This window comes from Colletotrichum destructivum, chromosome 1, assembly GCF_034447905.1.
Source record: "Colletotrichum destructivum chromosome 1, complete sequence".
Lineage (NCBI taxonomy): Eukaryota > Fungi > Ascomycota > Sordariomycetes > Glomerellales > Glomerellaceae > Colletotrichum > Colletotrichum destructivum.
This window is the reverse complement of record NC_085896.1, coordinates 217,766-237,951: the sequence shown is the minus strand read 5'-3', so window position 1 is coordinate 237,951 and position 20,186 is coordinate 217,766. Positions and strand designations below refer to the sequence as shown.

At 55.8% G+C, this 20,186-nt stretch overlaps 4 protein-coding genes across 4 annotated transcripts; all 4 read left to right on the top strand.

The window, feature by feature from the left end:
* Window positions 1–1,282: 1,282 nt before the first annotated feature.
* Window positions 1,283–1,711, top strand: CDEST_00076 (uncharacterized protein; the record flags this gene model as incomplete). Its single annotated transcript, XM_062916235.1, has 1 exon — window positions 1,283–1,711. The coding sequence occupies one exon, from the start codon at window positions 1,283–1,285 to the stop codon at window positions 1,592–1,594; it is 312 nt and encodes a 103-aa protein (XP_062772286.1). The 3' UTR covers window positions 1,595–1,711.
* A 4,562-nt stretch (window positions 1,712–6,273) lies between these two features.
* On the top strand, window positions 6,274–7,929 carry CDEST_00075 (uncharacterized protein; the record flags this gene model as incomplete). The annotated part of the gene is made up of 1 exon (XM_062916234.1): window positions 6,274–7,929. The coding sequence occupies one exon, from the start codon at window positions 6,274–6,276 to the stop codon at window positions 6,556–6,558; it is 285 nt and encodes a 94-aa protein (XP_062772285.1). The 3' UTR covers window positions 6,559–7,929.
* Window positions 7,930–11,933: 4,004 nt separating this feature from the next.
* Window positions 11,934–12,269, top strand: CDEST_00074 (uncharacterized protein). The gene has a single exon (XM_062916233.1). The coding sequence runs from the start codon at window positions 11,975–11,977 to the stop codon at window positions 12,266–12,268; it is 294 nt and encodes a 97-aa protein (XP_062772284.1). The 5' UTR covers window positions 11,934–11,974; the 3' UTR covers window position 12,269.
* A 3,091-nt stretch (window positions 12,270–15,360) lies between these two features.
* CDEST_00073 (Putative cyclin PHO80, Cyclin-like superfamily) lies at window positions 15,361–19,439 on the top strand. The gene is made up of 3 exons (XM_062916232.1): window positions 15,361–17,349; window positions 17,403–17,691; window positions 17,750–19,439. The coding sequence occupies exons 1-3, from the start codon at window positions 16,765–16,767 to the stop codon at window positions 18,901–18,903; spliced, it is 2,028 nt and encodes a 675-aa protein (XP_062772283.1). The 5' UTR covers window positions 15,361–16,764; the 3' UTR covers window positions 18,904–19,439.
* Window positions 19,440–20,186: the final 747 nt, after the last annotated feature.

Genomic DNA, 20,186 nt, shown 5'->3' with positions numbered 1-20,186 from the left:
TGTCAGATACACTTGTATCAGGCAGAGTCAGTGGCTATTGCGGTGGCAGACGGCGCAGCGCCTCATGCTCGTCATGAGAGCCACGAGGCTTCACCCCGAGAGCTTCGCAATGCACCACCGCGGCCATAACAGAGACTGACGTCGTCCACTCTGAGTGGGTGCAGATCGGCAATCCACATACGAGCAGACACGCAAACTCCCACGCATCATTTTGGCGTCGTCATAGTAGTAGTGATAGTCTTTGGTGGTGCGCCCGTGGATCCTTGGGTACACTGCCTCGTCGGAGAGAAAACCTCCAGATCGCCCAGATAGATGGAGCTCAACAGTATGGATCGAGACCGCCTTTCCAGGAGTTTCTTTCCCCCTTCCGCATGGTCGCCGGCCCCGCTGGCCGGAGTGTGAGTCGCTGGTACCATTCTCCAGTCGCCCGGCGGCGAGCGGGAGAATGGGAAAGCCACCAAAAAGGTGTGAGAGTAGTTGAGATCGGCGCGGGGCACAGGCTCCGAAGGGCACCGAACCGCACCGCACCGCCATGCCAGGCCATGCCAGGCCATGCCATGCCATGTCTGCGAGCGCCTACATATTACATTGCGGAAAGGAGGGGGGGGTAATCTGAGAGAAAGACACACGCAAACATCCGCCGTCCCCCGTGCACTGCCGACACCGCCGGCCAGTAAGTGACAACAAGCCTGTAACGGGCGGCCGGAGTTGCTTGCCTATGAGAATAATAAAGGGGTGTGAATGGTCTCGCAGTGGGGGAGGAGTCGTCATCACTCAGCGTGATCTTGCCTGAATCATTGCACTACCAGACAGCGTCTTACGCCTGTCGTAATTCGGCTTGCTGACGGAATCAGGATTGGGCCTAACCGAGAATAGGGGGTGACTTCGTGAAAATGGGGACTCTTGCCTCTCTCATCCCCCCCTGGAGGCGGTGTCTGACGGGGCAATCAATCCGCGGGTGGGCAAGGCCGCCAAATTTGCGCGGTAGGCATGAATGAGTAGCAGGTTTGGCAGGGGAGAGAGAGACGAAAATAAGACGTCGTGCCCCTCCGTCATCAGCCTCCACCCCCAATGGTGATCTGTCTGGTGTTTGTCCAGTGTATCCATGCCCGCTTCCTTGCGGACGGGATGTCAGAGAGAGCCCAGCCTGCCGGGGTGAGAGTTTTTCGAGACTCGCAGGCATTTGTAGGGAGGGGAAAGGGCTCAACAGCCTAGACTTGAATCGATACATGTGTAGGTAAGATATGTATGACGGAGAGACTGCTCCACACTGGGACGATTGATGATCGATGACAATCAGCGTTTGAAGGTGAGAAGCTGGAGGGCACCCGCAATTAACCACACCTCGAAAGAAGCTCTCTCTGTGACTACCGAGCCAAACTCTCGCAACCGCCGGCCGCAAAGTAACGATGCTGACTTCGTAGGGATGTGTAATGGACGACTGACTGTGTTACTAGCGGCCCAGGGTAGTGGACGATGCGAGCCATCCAAACAAGAACTACGCAATCATGCCACCCGTAGACGCCACGGGCACTACCTGTACATTGCCGAGAGCCTGCCCTTATCGCCAGAGACTCTCGCCGCCATATCATAATGTCGCCTCGTAACAATGGATACATAAACTTTTCAGCTGCCTCCACCACTGAATGATTTTTTTTTCAGTTCCTCTTGTCACCGGCATGTCCGGGCCCTTATCGATGTATCAAATAACAAATGTAGGTGACAGCTGTGTAGCTGAGACGGATGCGGGTCTTGGTTCGGAATCACAGCCGGCGAGCGTACCGAGGGGAATGAAGAGTGAAAGCCTCCTACGGCTTGGAACCGAGATCGTGGGTGGCAAGGATGTCAACGTCGGATATGTGGCACGAGCCTGCCCAAGCCAGAGTCTCTCAGACGTCGTCTGGCGAAATCGCTGGGCATTGTTGAGCCCCGACAATGATGGCTTGCCCCGAGCAGCATCTACCTATTGACAACTGCAGATTGCAGCGCTAGACACCGCCGGTGACACAGCATAGCGGTAATGCCAGAAGGACCGGCCAGTGTGCTCCAGACTCACGAGAGTCTACCGCGAGTGCCGCCAGTCAAAGGTCATACGAGAACACCCAGGCCCACGCCAGGCGAGGCTGCCGTACGTTATCAACCGCATTGCAACATTCTCATGCATTTGCGGCGGTGATGAAGGTACATAGATTTGAGAGGAGGTGGCCAGTGTTGTTCCTATGACACATGGCTGGAATGCCATTTGGACGTGTAGGACAACACACGCCGTGAGGTTGTCTGTGGCGGACGAAAGGTAGTAAGTACCGCACAGGGCATAGACGAACATCCTACCTCACGCCATGTATGCTTGAAATCCACTCCTGTTCCAACGGAACAGGAGTGAACCATTCCATTTTGCATTCCGAATGGCGAGCAAATGCACACACGGCAGCTGCTGGTTCGGGCTGTGGGTTAATGTCTCGATATACTTGCTGTAGGCGCCATTAGTGTGTACAAAATCTGACTTGATCATCGGCCGATGCTGTCATCAGACACTCAGGGGAGGGAGGGACATGTAAATGTATTGTATCCGCGGCCGCACACGCCAAACACAGCGCCCCGTGCTCCCTGGCATGGTTGCTGCAGTTTCCGGGGGAATGTCTATGGCTGTATGTATGCATCTGCCGCTCGCCATCGGGGCGCGTACGAGCGAAGTGAAACTTGGATTCGAGTACCGTCAAGAGGGCAGCGCACGCCGAGCCACGGCGAGAGAAGGAAGCAAGACTCTGTCTGATCTGATGCTGATGGTGAAAGAGGGAGAGAAAAGCAAAGCAAGTGACTGACTCCGTGTCATGCAGCTGAGGCCAATGGGAGAGGGGGCGTCGAGGAGGAGTGACCCAGCGTCGTTGGTTGGACGATAGCTGCGAGGTGTCCGAGCTCGTGATAGGGGGTGAGCAAGAAGGGATATCTTGTCGAAATGGTAGAGCTAACCTAGCGGCAGCTCCAATTTCCAAAGTCCACGGAGCTACTGCGCGGAGGAGCAGGCACACGCGCAAGGATAGCGGATAGCTCACCCGTGCAGCAGCGTGCCAGCAAGAAGCTTGCTTGTCTGGTGGATTGCCTGAATCAACGGCTGGCGAGAGCGCTAAAGCCAAGTAGAGAGGAGATACAGAGGGGAGGGGGGGCGGCGTTCGAGACCCGGGGCCACGATCAACTTAAATTGATACAGGCAAAGCCTTGGACACGAGACACAATTGAGCTGTATACAGGGGGGGGGGGGGGGGGGTAATTCGCCAGGAAGAGTGTTTGTTGGAGCGGCTGACACTGGCCAGTTGGATCAGGCGGTGGTGGTGTTCGATGCAGCAACTGCAGAAGCGGGTGGTGAATGTCAGTGAATGTGTTCGTACACACACGACAGGTCTGGTTAGCTCGCGGCGTCGGCGAGTCTGGGCTGGCCAAAAGCGGGTGAGTGTGCTTGTTGAGTGGTCTGTCTCCCGTCGGCGTGGATTGGATTATGCCCGGATCTGGATGACTACAGCGTATGGAGGCGGGAACGTCGAGAGGCTACTGGGATCGAATGTGTTGTACGGACGAGGGTTCGCGTCCAATGGCGAAGGTTGGTTCCAGATGGCAAGGTTATCTTAGCTACGACGGATGTTGAGCCGGGCTGTGATACGAAACGGGCTTGGACTCGGTACAGAAGGCTTGCATGGCGCATGTGTGTTGCTCTCAGTGAAAGTCGCCCGGCAGTCCAGTCAATATGGTTATTGAGATGACCGAGACGGCGGTGATAATTGTTGTTGATGATGGACAGGAGGGCAGGTTGACACAGGAGATGAAGCACTGGAAATTGATTAAGTGAGTGAGTGAGTGACTGCTGACAGGTGGTGGTGGGTACTCGCATTTTGCCAGCTGAGAGTCTTGTCCCATGTTAGTAAGCAAGCAGTCAACAAGGAGATGGGTCTATGCGGAGAAGGGGCGAAGCACAGTGTGTACTTGCTCCTCTCCCACTCAGCCGTGTGCCAGTTGCTGCAGGCTCGTTAACCAATGGTAACAGCAGCTGCTGACCAGATGAGTAGGTCAGCAGCTGAGTACATCGAACCTACCTGCCTGGTGTAATGCCTGCCTCCTCTGCATCGTCTATCAACTAGGTATCGACTCCAACCAACGGTTCAAGGGCACCTTCCTGCTCAAGGCAAGAACTACACGCCCGAAGCAGACTTAAATTTCATGACAAGAATCGCTCTCGCATCGGGTTTCTCCTTCCGCCATTTCTGCCACACGAGGCTTCCGTGTACTTCTGTGGGGGTAGGCAGACCAGGGCGAACAGCCACCATCACATTTTCTCTCTCTTGCTCACTTACTTACCTAGGTACGGACAGATACACATGAGTTGCAGGCATCTCTCGTCTACCTAGCAGCAGACGTCCGCATCGTCCAGCCCATCAGATACACGGCACGGCACGACCAGGGATGATGGCCTGTCTCGATTGACGCTCAAACCAACGGACGGAGAAACAACCGCAACTTCTACACCACCACTACCACCATCAATGCCTTATGCTTGTGGCTTCCTTGCTTCCACCCCTTCACCATCTCCGCCATCCCTTCCGGTCTCTCTTGACTCGCCGTGGAAAACAAGGCGTCTACGTAGGACACTGAAGGGCGGACAACGATGCCATCCAACCCCGACGTTGATTGGTCGATGCGAAGGAAAGCAAGTGTCCGACCAGAACATCAACCCCCCCTTTGCCACAACAAGATCTAGCATCCCACACTACCACTGTAAATGACATTTGGCCGCCAACATCACTCATCAGTCAGCAGACCACGACCAGCTAGCTACCAGGACTTGCTTCATGCCATGTGCTCGCCAAGGTCGCCAGCCAGGTTGTCTTGCAGCCGACCACGATGCACCACAGCAATAGCATGAATCGGGCCAGGCACATCGGAGGAAGCCTCGAACTGTGACCAACCACTCGAGTATCAATCTTCCCTTTGCACCACTCTCCGTTTCGACTGCCCAGTCTGCCCTTACCTCCTCAGTTTCCACCATCGAAACACACCCCCACACCCCCACACAAAAGACTCTTTCGTTTGACCATGCACACGGCACTATTTTGAAATCAAGGCTCGCCGTCTTGGAGGAATTGGATTAGATGAGGCGTCTGACGATCACTGTTCAGGGTGAGTTTCGACCGCCCACTTCACAAAAGTCCAGCGCCAGGGCACACATGCAATCCGGACGTATCATGGCCTGGGCCCGTGTTAGAAAAATACAGACTTGAGGTCGACCAAGCCTCCAGCCTGATCAGCAAAATGGCGGCTTCGCACACCCTAGTTCGCGGGATCAAACCGCTTAGAGCCCTCGGCCGCAAACAGCAAGCTATTGCAACCCCCACTTACAGCACTGGCCCAATGCCCAGAGCATCAGAGAAGGAGAGAGATCTAAACAGACTTCTGCAACATCAGCTCAGTCTCCTTGGCTACGCTCGCATAGCATCCCTCGGCCAATGTCCTCGCTGGTTAGAACCGTTTGGCAGTCGACGGACCTCCTCGACAGCCAACACCAACAGTGGGCTGAAATCTCGCGGCTTCTCCGATCGAGAAGCCGACAACGCCATTAATCTTGGTGCAGCACGCATCGTGCCCATCACACCCTGCAAAACCCTCGAATCCTAAATACAGTACAGAGTACGTACGTTGCCCTTGGCCAAACGCACGCACCAACAAGAACCCATGCTTGACCGATCCAGGATTTCTAGCGCACAAGTCTCAGGTTGCAGCATACACCCACCCAGCGCACATTTGCACAAACGCTCACTCACCCATTCACGAAACTGCCACCGGGCGCCATGGCCATCTGACCTTGGCGGCAAGACTTCCGAGGCAGAAAGCCATCCGGCTCCCTGGCCTGGCGGGCGAGAGGTCCCAGCCAACCGGCAGCACGAAAGAAAAAAAAGAACCACATGAAGGCTAGGGACACACCCGTTAATGCCCTCCAAATCTGTCTGCTACCCCGCCTTGGCTTGGGAGGGAGGCACCTTCACCCATCCCATTGCACCAGTTCTGTCGATGGCTGATGGCCAGATCATGGCCTTTTTCAGCGCTGCCTCAACCGGCCCATCCCCACCTGCCGGCTTTGTAGCTTCTCCGGTTGGACACTACCCGATCTATTCGTACAGGACTAAAAGAAGACTCCATCGCCATTTCCCATACGACGAATAGTGGATTCCGTTCTGTCATCATGCAATGGATGGCTGATAGCCCCTACTTCAGGATTTCGCTGCAACAATGTTGAGCCCTCAATACCGCGGGATGGTTCCGATCATCGGTAAGAGTATCAACGCCAAGCCGGCCACCTCACCACTCGCAAATTATGGACGCTTCGGCACCCACGGCGGACGACACGGAGGGAGGCCGGGTCCAGTCCCTGATCCCTGGCCGACGCTGCTTTCCGACAACGACTACTCTCGACCCCTTCTTTGCATGTCACGTACCGTTGGGTCGCCCAAATGCATGCAAGGACACCACGGCTCTGCGACTCAAATACACCCTGGACGCGGTGTATCTGCTTAGTGTGCCTGGATGGTGAAGCCAATCATTCAACCCCACCCCCAAAGATCCTAGGTCCGCCTAGCACCACGTGAGCCAATCGCCGCACGACGCCGTGCAGCCTTGGAAAGCTACATACATGTAGCCTTGTGCCTCTTTGCCACAATGTTGCTAACTTTTGACACCTAGATACGCCGTCTCGCAAGATAGGTGCCGCCCAAGCCCCATCATGTGGATGCTCCACAGCAGACCAGTAAAACATGGATAATTGACAAATCACATCATGGATGCAACGGTCACTTTGACCGTATAACAAAAACTTGGCGAGGCTGATGTCTTATCGCCCTGCCTTTGCCCCAAGGACTCCGGTACGGCAGCGAGATCGTTGCTGTGTCGTGATATCAGATTTTTGCAACCGCATGCACTCTCCTCCGTCTCGTTTCCAATCACTACCCCGCCATCATTTACACCGCTTCCGAAAACACCCACTTGTCGTCGGTCCTGCTAGGCGATGTACAGCGCTCGCTCAGGACGTTCAAACCCATCATGGATCCACCGTTGGTTCATGGTTCCTCGGAGACCCAAAGCCTGCTATAGACTACAGTCCGGTGGTCCAGCTGGTCGAGATACCACATCTCCGTCAGCCCATACTGCCATGGATCCCGATACATCCATGGCTCGCCTTCGGCATGTGCGATACAGCCAGAAAGCTTTTGCGAATGTCAACGCGATTCCTGTCCGATGCGACAAGCTATACTCCTCGTATCCGTTCCACGCCAGTACTCCGTACAGAGATACTGATACCCGTCAAGTCCTTGTGGATTGAACGAAGATGACAAGCCAGCCACGTCCGGTACCTGAACACCCTGGAAGCTAGGCGACGGTGCACGCGAGATGGAGTTGAACATGGATTTCGAATCCGTGTCGTGAGCTCCCTACTAGGAGAGGGGGGCAGGACATGTGGTTGAGGACCCCTCACCCCGGCGAAGAAAGTCTTTATGATCACGCTCTAGGCGTGGTTTTACCGCACCCACCCTTGTTTCTATTGATTAACCGACCGAGCACCACACCATCAAGCTCGGCGAGCCGAGCGATGAGCCACATGGATGGCCGGCGTAGGCAGCGTGACACTATGCTGAGCCTTTTCAATATCGGCGTCAGTCATTTGCCCTTTTGGCAAAGATGGGACCGGCCGGATACGGCTTCAAATGATGCATGGTCTCTGCCAGTAGAGGGGACAGAGCAAGAAAGCCTTGGTTGCAAATTCCAAAACTATTGCCGGATACCAGGAACCACAAAGATGGAAGATTACTCGCCGACAGCTACTTGATTTCTGTCTGTGGACAGGCGGAGGGGAGGTGTGGCTCAGGTCTCCATCTGTCCTATTCCGTTTCCAGGGAACGTATTTCTTGAACAGCCCGTCATCCATGTTGCAGATGGACGTCGAAGGTCTGTGACCACGCCCCCTCCCCTCTTGAGTACCGTGAAACCAGAACTTGCAATTCTTCCGGGCAAGGTTCAGACAATTGGGCAATTGGAACTTGGAACACAGGTCTTCGGAGAACCGCCAAGCGGAGGTCGATGACGGACCTCCACAATGGTTCGTATGTGAACAGTACTATCCGTCCAGAGTATCCGTACTGTTGTTGAACTTTGCTGGCTTGAGTCGAGGCTCCCGCCTCTCGGCCCCCCAGGACCAGCTTCCATCTGCGTTGTCTTTCTCCATCACGATGGCTGCATTTTTCGAAGTGAGGTATTAATGTTCCCGGCTACCTTTTGTTACTATTGCTCCAATCAACCCAGATTAACTGATATCGACTAACGTGAAGTTGAATAAGGCGGTGGCAGAATACTCTGTCACCAACCATCCTCCCTTTTTCATATGCAATGTGCACAACGCACCAGGCCCGATAATACGAAACTTAACCGGACACATACGGATATACAGGAGCCAAACATCGAAAAGAAAAGGAAAGACTCGAACTATCAATGCCTGTTCGCGATACTGGCGCCGTGTGGCACCCCACAGGCAACCGATGTGCTGGGCCGAACAGACTGCAAAGTGAATGAGGACCCGTCTCCCTGCTGCCCCACTGGAAGGCGCAGGACGCAAATGGCGCCTACGCAATGCTGCGGAGTGCGGTCTCAGTGCGTGTACGATGTAATGATTGTAGTCACAGCGATCCGTAGCCTTCCTACGGCTTGTGCTTTCGCTCAAGGCCGGCGCCGGTGCCGGCGTCATAGTTAAGGTGGGGTGAGCAGCTGAACGCTAAGACGAGCTCGACATGGAACGAGTGCGAAAAGCGCCTGACAATGATTACCTCGAACAGCTTCGACGGGAATGTCGTGGCCATAATCCCTGGCCCCTGGGACGCAACCCTAAACACATTGTGCACATAACGGAAGAGGGGGGGCGAGCGTCGACATGAGTTTCTTTTCGCATTTGCTGGCTTTTCCCCTCAAGCCCATAACCAACTTAGAGGGGTAATCGGAATGCTTGTGTTAGCCTATGATCGCCCCATCATGATGGCTTCTTTGAGCTGGGCCGACCTGCACTATCTGTAGAGAGGCGTGTCTTGGACAGTCAGACACGGTACATGTGCCCCATCCTCCACGCGCAGCCCGATGACTGGACGACGGCGGCCAGCAGTGTTTGCAGTGGCATTCCCTGTCATACTCACTGACTCCGTTTCCAACATGACATTGTCTGGGGGCCTGGTATCTCAAATTTTGCTTAAAATGCAACCAACCACACACTCTCTGGTCGTCCACTCGGTTACCTGGTTGTCTGGCAGGGGAAACGCGGGTAAGACACTTCCATTCGCGTGTCACTCGTGGGGTGTGCTGCGTCGGCACAGCACAGGGTCCTCTGACCGTTGCAGGGATTTTAATGACCTTTGGGCTTGGGGGCTTCAGAATCCTGGCAGCGCGGCGGAGGGGACGGGACAGCAGCCAGCACTGTCCCTGCGCTCTGCGCTTCGTTACGAAGCAGCCCAGCCCATTTTTTGGCCGGCACAATCGGCGTCGTCCATGACGCCGTACGACCGAAGTTTTGTCATGGGGAGACTGTCTCCGTTGTTGTTCGGTTGCTGCCACGGCCGGAGACCTTGTCGAAACGGGCGTGCCACACACCCTCATCTTCTGTCAGAGGGAGGTTTAGCCATTCCTTCAAGCGCGGTGGCTTTCCCTCACCTCCTCCTCCCCTCCCCCCTCTCAGTCGAACCAGGCTCGTGACTGGCCGCTGGCCAACAAACACGAAAGCACGGTGGGATGCACTGGGCCGAGAGACGCCAGTTGGGGTTGGGGCGGACCATATCCGTACCGTGACGGACAAAGACACAAATGAGTGCATGGCGTCCCTCGGCGGAAGATAATGCAGCCTCAAGCCGCCTGTCGCTTCAAACACATCATCACATACGCATGAGGAAACTCCTCATCTCTGCACTTTGGATGCGTATCACAGCGAGCGGGCCGCCCCAAGCCACGGTTTCATCGAGAAGGCGGAGGCAAACGTTGCTATCACGGCCTGGAAGCAGACACGGGAAACCATCACCTTTCCACCATCGCAACCACCACCACCACCACCACCACCCCAGGATCGGCCGTGGAGACTCAAACACAGTCTGTGGTAGCGCCGTGTGGTCGCTGTTTGAACAGTCCAGCAAAGCACCATCGGGCTCTGTGCCATTGGCCCAGTTTGACGCGGAGAGCAATGAATGCCAACGCCCGAGCCAAGTGCATTTGCCTGATGCGAGTTGCCGGGCTTCACAGCTTACTTACAGCCTTGTCTGGTATCAGTCGACACCTTCAGGTAGGCAAGGAGGGCCACTGTGCCCGGTCCGGTGAGGCGCTCGATGCATGGGTTTGTCTTGTTTCTCGAATGCGCGCTGCTGACTGGCTGATACTCCTACATTGACGCCCCCCTCCTCCGACATTTCGAGCAGCACCGATGGATTAATTAGCCTTTGAGTGAACCCTGGGTCGTCGACACATATAGTTGGAAGGGCGTCAGCTGTGGTGGTTTGCGTTGCCCTCGCGTCGTCGCTAATTTGCAGAGTAAAATATTCAGCGGCCGGGCAAGGCGAGAATAGCATATGCGCCGGCCGGGCTGACCACTGAGTGTGGAACAGCGATCTCACGTCCGCAGCATTCCCACCCCTTCTCATTCTAATTTTGGGAAGGGGGAAGGGGACCCGTCGAGCAAAGAAGACGGCGTTGCGTCGGCGACGAGGCTCTCCCTCCCGGTCCCAATGACTTCTCAATGCTGCTTGGGGGCCTTTGGGGGTCATTTTCATTGTCATTTCATTCCTTTTTCACTCGCTTTTGCACAACAAGGGAGGGGGGGGGGGGGGGGGGTGGTTCCGCCAGCGAGACAGTCGACTGACTGGGGGACCCAACAGACAACGACGGGCTTCCCAGCAAAACCCCTGGCTCGGTGACAATACCCAACGAACGAACGAACGAATAAACCCGCATGTCCAAGAAAAGATCAGATACTGCGGTAATATCGAGACGGCCAGGGACCAACTTCTCCGCGTTGCAGAAGGGGGTCCTTGTCGGCGCAGGAGGTCACTCAGCTCCAGGCTCCGGCTCACAATGCCCCTACCATCAGCAAATGCGGGTTGTCTTATCCTTTAGGAAAGGGGGGCTTGAAGCCTTGGCTTTGAACCGGCCGCAATGCGAATGCGTAAGGCAGCTCGATTAGTGTCAAGCACCGGACCGAGAGGAGGGATGGAGATTCGCAACGGATGCGCCAGCGCCGACAGCGCTGAACTTGACGACACGGGCGGCGCATTGCCATCCCGGCGTCCAGTCCAGACCCTCCTACTATTCCACAACACAGGACGGCACTTTTTACCACAACGGGCATACGACGGCGTGCGCACGGCAGCCAATGTGCGCTCTCGCCAGACACGGGCGAGAGGCAAGGGACGTTTGAATGATGGCTCTTTTCCCGCCCCACCCCCAGCAGCAGCAGCAGCAGCAGCGACAGGTAGTGGGAAGGAATAGGTTCGGCGCCTTCGGCAACCGTGTTTCTGATGTGGGATGCCTGGTGGCACGGCGCACTGTACCTCTGGACGGGTTTGCATCGCTTGTTTGGCACATCCGGCGGTGGACGCAGCAGCCAACAGCCAGCAGCAGCAGCAGCAGATTGCCCGCAAATCGAACGCAAATACCGACGCCCCTGCCTTCATTTGCGCCGAGGTGGTGGGGGCACGGATTCCGGATTCGCCTTCACCACCACTTCCCCCAGTTTGGGTGTTTGGGTCGCCCAGGATCAGAATATTGGAGCCTCCCTCCTATGTACAAACAAAGAAAGCATATATGGATATATGGCGTGGCGGAGACGAGCTACGCTGCGACGTCCTACTTTTTTTTCTTCAGGTTTGTTTTTGCGGCGTCGGGTTTCTTTCCCTGCTGATGTATACCCGCCTTGGCCATGTCCGAGATGACCGGCGGACGGCAGGGCGGACAAGATGCCAATGGTCGCCTCCCGACGTGCTGTGGATCCCCCTCAATTCACAATGGAAGCGAGATACGTATCGGTACGGATGTTTGCAAGGCAAATGGTCGTAAAGACGTGGTCTCGCCTTGGGGGGTTGTGACGAGCTGGGTTGCGAACTGCCTTCGTTGCGGACGGATGAGACAACGCGGTGCTGGCTGGCGAGGGGACTTTCAGGGCTCAGGGGCCTGGACGATTAATGACACAGAGCTATCCCTTAACGAGACATGACCGCAAACTGTGTGTGCGCGCGTGTGTGAGTGTAGTGTGTGTGAGTGTTGTGTGTGTGAGCATTTGCTTGGGGGGTCGGGAGCAGGTCGAGAAGGGTAAGGTGTGTGTCAACTTTCAACTTTCCAGAGGTTGCTCGATCACCAGACAGTCAGACAACCCAGCCGAAGCCGACGGGAAGTGCCGTCCGGTACGAAGCAGCCACCTCCCTCACCTCATACTGCCTGTACGGATCTGAGACTGATGGCCCGAGGAAGCCGGCGACTGGAGCAGGCACGGCATTGCATCGTGATTATGGCACGGCGGCACAGCATGACCCATAGAACTTGCTTCATGAGCCGTATGGTAGTGCATCTCAGGTAAGGTATCAGGACAAAGTACCGTCGGTATGGCTCACATTGACAAGTATTGATGGCAGGCCCAAAACAACCCAGGGCCGAGAAAGTTTGGTGTGGGGTTGGCTGGTCGGGTGGGGTTGTGTTGTTGTGATGGGATGGGACGGACGAGATAGGTCAAGTCGTCGGCGATGGCGAGTGGTGATGATGATTGCGAATGGGGACGGTCTAGTGTGCGGTGCGGTCTATTCGTACGGCCTACTGCGCAGGAATGTCGATCCACGAGCGCAAGGACCCCGGCATATGTCTACGCAATATTGCTTGGTAGGATACTCATGCGGAGCACTATTGAGGCGTCGAATACGGCCCCTTACGCAGCTGGCTGCGCTTCAGGCTAGCGACACGAGCGCGGCGGGTGAGAAGCTGATGGCGAGTGTGGTCCAGATGTTCGACGAGGAGGTACCAGGTACGTCGGCAGAGGTCAGCAAGGTGGTCGGATGCGATACGAAAGTGAAGTACCGGATACTCACCCCTTTGTTTCTCCTCGTCGATTCATTTTCTCCATCAGCAGTCGGTCTCAGCAGGCTGCTATCCCCTCGCCCTCGACGGCCACACCTGCATGCCACCGCTTCCCTGCCATACAAGTACATACCATGCCATGCCACCGCCTTGGCCTGTAGTAGTGTCGTGTCGTGTCGTGTCGTGCGTGTAAGTAGACTGTCGACTGTACATGCTTTGGTGGATGCTTGCTTGCAAGGCGCTGTCGTCCGTGGCCACAGGGCTCAAGACCCCACCGAGGTCCTAGGTCTTGGTCCTCTCGGGCCCACCCTCGAAGTCTCTCAATCAGCACCGCAGATGGAAATGAGGTACGAATAGAGAAGTTCGTGGTTGGCGGAAGAGAGCCTTTGGGAGGAGAAGGGATGGGGGTGAGACGACTCGAGGAAAAGGAAAAAAGAGGGGAGGGGGTGGAAGTATCAGTAGGGAGCAAAAGGATGGATGCTTGCCTGGCTGGGACGACATTCGGGGCTCAGGTTCAGTGGGAAAGTGAAAATGGAAAAGTCATTGAGGGCGCGCCCGACAACGACGACGACGACAAGGACAACGGACGGACGCACTGTGAGGCAAGCCGAGTACGTACTGCCCGGCTTCAGCGCAGGTCCTGAATCTTCCCACCAAAATGCCAGACAAGCAGGCTCAAGCCGAGAGTCAATGAACCCCGAACTCATGCCTCATACTGTAAAACACACTGTACATACTGCGAAGCCTTCCCTTGTCCGGCCAGTCCCCTGTTGTTGCCTTTTTGCGACCCCCGTTGGATCTTTGGCCGCCTCCGCCTTTCCCTGGACCGAAAAAGTGGTGATGGCGATGGTGGTGGTGGTGGTGGTGGCATTGGCGCTGGCCTGCGCTGCACCTGCCTCATGTCCTCCTCCTTTCTATCTCTGGTCGATGCACCTAGACTGGCATGACTGGGTCCAAGGCAGAAGGCGCCGGTGGATCGAGCTGGGCTTTTACGGAGACCTTCCTAGAAAAAGCGAGGGAGAGGAAGGAAGGAAGGAAGGGCAAGAAAGGAAAAGAGAAAAAAAAAAAACCAACACCACTCAGGTGCCACTTTACCGACGTAGAAAGAACCACACCCTGCTTCGCTTTCTTTCTTCTTCCACACCCACACCCACTCCCCACGCCCATAACCGCTCACACCTCAGTTTCCAGTGTCCACCACTTCCGCTCCCACTTTGCAACCTCGTGGAACCTCAGGCTCGGACTTGGGCTTATCCTGGTGCTGCTGATGGTGGCTGGTGGTACGGGTGCTGGTTTGGTGCTTTGCTCCGTCCAGTGTCTGCCAAGTGCCCACCCTAGCTAGTCAGTACGCGCGCCCCTCTCCTTCGTCCCCATCTTCGAGGGCAAGACACCAAGCCGAATTATCCCTAGCACCCTAGTCCCAGAGCAGTTGCGAAAGAATGGCCGGGTCTGTGATTAGGACTGGGGGTTGGTGCTGTGCTGTGCTGTGCTGTGCTGTGCTGTGCTGTGTTAGACTGATGAAGTGGACTGCGACAGAGACTGGCCGCTGTGCTGGGTGTTGTTGGTCCCAGGTGCAAGATTGCAAGCCTCTACAGGTACTTGCGTCTCTATGCCTTGCCTCTTCCCTTCCGGCCCCCCTGACATCCTCCCCACGCCGCCGCCGCCGCCGCCGCAGTCGCCTCTCCACCTTGCTCTTTCCAATTTGGTTGGTTGATCGATTGTCCAAAGGCACTTGCGTGTTGTACCTGACCAAACCAACCTAAGTCCCTTCCGTTTTGGCTACCGCCTTTCTTACTCTTCTTTTTGGTATTTGCTTGCCTCCTGCTTCATCCTGCTGCTGCTCCTGGTGTCGGCTCGGCTGCAAAAAGAGGGTAGGGTAGATGGGGTAGGTAGGCAGATGGGCTTGTAGGTAGAGAGAGAGACACCTTGAGGAAGTACCTTCCCCTTCCCTTCCTTGCAAGAAAGTGTAGCAGGAAGAGGAGGTTGCGACTTGTGACCTTTTCCCTCTTGTCTCCTGCGGCTGTCGGCCTACGCCTGCTCCTGCTCCTGCTCTTCCCACTGCCACTCTATGTTTTATTTGTTAGAGCCCCATACTCCTCTGTTACTGTTCCGCAATGCCTCTTTTTCCAACTCAGGTTGACCCAAAGGAAGGCAGGGTACATGGAACAAGGTACCTTGGTCCCATCCCCTCCTCTCCCCTCCCCTCCCCTCCCCTCACGTCCCATCCCATCCTGTCCTGTCCTAATCCATACCAAAAATTCCCCAATCCTAATCCTATGCTTTTGAACCATACACCAGCCAGCAACCGCCCCGTCCAGGCGCGGATACGCTACCGCCATGCTTCACGCTACTCCATCCACCAGGATGAGGTACTTAGTCCCCCAAGATATGTGTGAGGTGTGAGGTGTGTGAATGAAGAGAAGACAGAGAGTCCAGACAACGAACGACGACGCAACCATATCACGCCCAGTACATACCTACCTCCCTCCGTTTTTCATTCTATGTCACTTTTTATTTTTTATTTATTTTGCTTCGGCTTCAATCCATCACATCGGACTCTTTTTTTACATTGACCCTGGTCCTGCCTGGCCTGGCCTTGCTTTGCCTTACTTGCATTGCTTCTTCTTTTTCTTCCTCCCCCCTCCTCTTTTGCTGCTACTTGCCTCTTCTTTTTTTGTTGTTGCTGTTATTACTCCTGCTTCTACTCTGAGAGACCGAGGGGAGAGAGGAGTAATATCAAACCCTCACACAGTACAATACCAACACCCGTCCATCCGCCTGCACCCTTTCTTGCATCCTTACCGAATCACGTCGCTCCATTGACCTCACCACCCACGAGCCCTTCATTTACACGGACGATCTGAAGCACACCTCGGTGGTTTCCGGTCCCCCTTTTCCCACCTTACCTCATACCTTCTGCCTTGTGCCGAATTCCTCCTACAAATCAACACCAAACCACCAAACTCCATCCACCCCTCCGAGCTAGCTCGCCTGGCCGTCCCTGACCAAACGAACCCGTCTCCAAAGTCACCCTGCTCGTTCAGCACGACCTCCAACACCGAAAGCTGCTGCTGCTCCTGCACCACTGACGACGACCACGGCTAAAGGTCCGCCTTCCCTCCACAACAACAACCTCTGCGAAGAAGCTCTTGGTTTCCTTTACGCTTCGGACCAAGGTGCTCTCTCCATTTCATTCAGCCTTCTCCTGCCATGGCCCGCCAGTCAACGAGGCGTCTCCGATAAACCCAGCATCAGCAAACCCTGCCTGTAAAGCCCGCCAACCCCCGCCACAACAAGACGAAGAAGCCACCCGACGAGAGGGAGAGCATCCAGACAATTCGGCTTGCCCTTCTTTCTGCCTGACTCCTCACCTCAACTCCCGCAATTTCCTGCAGACGACCCGACGGAAACAACCTACAAGTGAATCGCTGTCACAAACCCTACCACAGCTTCAAACCCGATGTAGCAACCTGCGGCCTGGATTTGCTTCCCTTACTTACACTCGTCGACCCGCCTCTCCCCCCTTCTTTCGGGCACTGTTTTCTCTCTCTCACATAGTCCAAACCGATATTTGCCCTTTCCGCCTACGACCGACCAACTTGAGCTCCCTCCCCGAGCCACGCACCGAACTTGCTCCCCGCTCCGATGTGTTCGACTGCTGCACCTTTGCCCTTCTACAACCTTCCTCTGTCTCCTGCACACCCCACGTCGTGCAGACGAGGCTACTCTCAACAGACATCACACCCAGCCGCTCATAATCAGAAGCAGTTCAGGTTCGACCAAGGGCCAGAAGCTGCTCTCTATCGGGGCGGGCTTCGCACGCCGCCAACCGAAGCCATGAGTGCTACCTACCACGCCCCTCACCTCGTCGCATACGACAGTCATGTTCTTCCCTCATATCCCACCGCCGTTGCCCAGGCTCGGGGTCCTAAGGCGGTCATGGCCGAAGCTGCTGCGAGGGCTCCTCAATATTCTCGGTACACCCAGCCAACAACGAATTCCTACTCACAACCCCAGCAGCCAGCTGTGAACCCGGCGTCCGGCACCAGCCAGTACTCCACGACCTCCCGACATTCGACTCGCTCGTCAACACCGACATCAGGCGCCATCGGCAAGTCGGATGGCGCCTCATCATCACGAAAAGGCTCGTCAGCTCTCGTTCTGCACAGTCTGTCGATACCAAGCTGTATCAACCCCAAGGGTGGAAACTTGGCAGACTTTGCGGCTCAGGTAGGGAGCATTTGGCACGCACAAAAAGAAGAGTTGTGCTTACAAAACCGCAGATTACATGCCTTTTCTGGTTCGAATCGATAGAGACTCTGCGAGCCGCCGAGAGCATCCGATCACGACCATCGACCGCCACGACGCCCCGGCTGACCGAATACGCGACACCATTCCCCCAGTTCAAAAAATGGGCCTACAGCGTGTTGTCGACGACCCAAGTGACGCAGAACGTCATCCTACTCGCTTTGCTGTTTGTGTACCGCTTGAAGACGACGAACCCCTCCGTCAAGGGAAGATCGGGCAGCGAGTACCGTCTCCTGACGGTAGCCCTGATGCTGGGTAACAAGTGTAAGTAGGATGCCGTGACACGAGGAGAAGCACGGAGCTGACTGCTGCTTGCGTCTAGTCTTGGATGATAACACGTACACCAACAAGACCTGGGCTGAGGTCTCTGGCATCACCGTACAAGAGATCCATGTCATGGAAGTTGAGTTTTTGAGCAACATGCGATACAGCCTGTTGGCGACCAAGGAGGAATGGGAGGAGTGGCTCGTCAAGCTATCCTGCTTCTCAGAGTACTATGAGCGGGCCCAGAAGCAACCGACCTCGCCACTGAACAAGTCGTTTACCTCGCCGGTCCCTTCGCCCACTGCTGTCATCCAACCCGCCGTCTCGTTCCCTCCTCTCACACCTTCCACGACGAACGTCTTCTCACCGAACGCGGTCCAGCCATGGCCCTCGGCCTCGACCTACTCCAACCCCCAACTGTCACCGCTTTCTGGCAAGCATCTCGGGGGCATGAACAGCCGGAAGAGGAGCTCGGAGGAGGACATGACGGAGCCCCCGGCGAAGCGACTCAGCAGACAGCCCAACAGCACTATGGCCCCAGTCGCCAGAACCCAAGGGGTCAGCGAGCAACCAATGCGTCTTCCGGTCCCTAACCTCTCGCTGAACACCAACCCCTCGTCGGTACAGGCGCAGGTGTACCCGGGCATGGCGACATACCCGGCGCAGCAACACGTTTCGCTACCGCCCCTGAGCAACGGTGTTCGCGCCATGGCGACGGTATACCCTCCCGCCACCACCGTCTCCATGTCCCAGCTGCCTATGCCGGCCTCGGCCTCGATGCCCCAGGCCTCACTTACGCCATCAAACGTCCCGATGCACAATGTCATGGGGTACGGCACGCCGACCAAGAGGCATAGCCCTGGCAGTCTCTCGGTGTACGCGTCGTCGCCACTGGGCGAGCAGTTTCCAACATCGGTTATGCATACTCCTATCGCACACACGCCTATCTCGCACTCGCCAAGTGTATACCTACAGCAGCGACCGAGCCCATACAAGCCTATTCGGCACGTCAACACACTGCTCTACCCCCCGCCGTCGGCGTCTCTCAACGAGTACCATCTGCCTACGACGCAGATGCACTACCAGCCTCTTGGACGACGGAACGACCTGCGAACCGGTGTTGTCCCAGAGTTTATGCACGCACCATACCGGATGAGCGCGCAGATGCCGCAAATGCCCCACGGGCTACCGCAGGGACCGTACCCGAACTAGGAGATCGGGCGTCTCGTGCATTCAGCAACACCACTGTCACTTTTCAGAATACCTCACTGAGGTGGAATCTTTTATCACTTGTTCTTAGCATTGCATTGTTTACGGCGTCGACCGAGGGCCACTCATTTATTTACGACCAGCCTGGGTAACGACCTGGTTGAACGTTTTCGGGATTTCCGGGATTAGGACAAGGAAAGGGACGACTCATGGCTCAACTGCTAAAATTGCATCATGCGGAGTTGTCTTTTAATATTCTTTTGGCATTTTGTTAGGGCCGTGGAATCATGGAGCGGCGGATGGCGGTACGGCTGAAAGAAGGCCCAGGGTCGTGTAATACCTACCAAATCTTTCGAGGTGACTCGGAGCGCACCTCTCAGGCCCGACGCCCATCCGTCCTGGTCGGAAGACTAAGGGGGCTCAGGGCCTGTCGGCCTTTTTTCAGCGTAGATAGAAACAAAACGTCAGCGATGACGACTAGATCACGAAAGATCTAAGGAATCATAAACAAAGCAGTTCAAAAAAGGACTTTTCTGTCACTCTTGCGGCAACATAGAATTCGCATGTGAAATCTGAAGTTGCGACTTGGCAACGATGACTAGGGATTGAGTTTGGGAGGGTTAGCCAATCGGAGAAAGACGGTGACAATGCGTTTTTGAAATCCGTTGATTTGGCAGGAACACGGTGTGTAGCGTGCGATTTCCGCACTTGGCACTGCTCGACTCGAGTGCGTCGCCACCCACCAGGTCGGCCTGCCAAGGCCATGACGATTGGATGGTTGGATCGTTGAGAAGCCATTCGCAGTTTTCTGCCTCCCGATTGACCGAAAGTGTAGATACTGTGGATGTAGGCACGGTTCCTGAAATTAGACACTCGATGGGCCCTATGGTTCGCTGTCTGGGGATACCCTTTCTATGCGAGTGAGTTGGGGGGAGGGGGTACAGAAGGGGTTTATGGGTTCCTCTCGTGCCGACCGAAACGGATGGCATCGCCAAGCTGGGGTAGGTATTGCGGAGTTGTGTGCGTGTCCTCCCTTGTCCGCGAAGCACCGCTGGTTGCTACTACTCCCGGTCCGTTCGGACGGGACCACCGCGGGCAAGACCACAAAGAGGTGATGGGATGGGCGGATCGCGGCTGAATATAGACTCGGAAAAGCGCCTCGCTCACCACCTTGGCGATGTAGGCCATTCGGCACCGAGACGGGCTGCGCCGTGTAGACAGGTCTGAAAGCAACTTGGGGCTGAGAGCGACCGTGTCTGCCCTTTCAAGACGAAATCGCCCATCGT

What these genes read in the sequence shown, in the direction of transcription:
- CDEST_00074 (XM_062916233.1), top strand. Translation starts at nt 11,975, where the DNA reads ATGTCCGAGATGACCGGCGGACGGCAGGGCGGACAAGATGCCAATGGT.
- CDEST_00073 (XM_062916232.1), top strand. Translation starts at nt 16,765, where the DNA reads ATGTGTTCGACTGCTGCACCTTTGCCCTTCTACAACCTTCCTCTGTCT. An exon ending in TGGCAGACTTTGCGGCTCAG is followed by an intron (nt 17,350 to 17,402) that starts GTAGGGAGCATT and finishes ACAAAACCGCAG; the next exon opens with ATTACATGCCTTTTCTGGTT. An exon ending in CCTGATGCTGGGTAACAAGT is followed by an intron (nt 17,692 to 17,749) that starts GTAAGTAGGATG and finishes GCTTGCGTCTAG; the next exon opens with TCTTGGATGATAACACGTAC.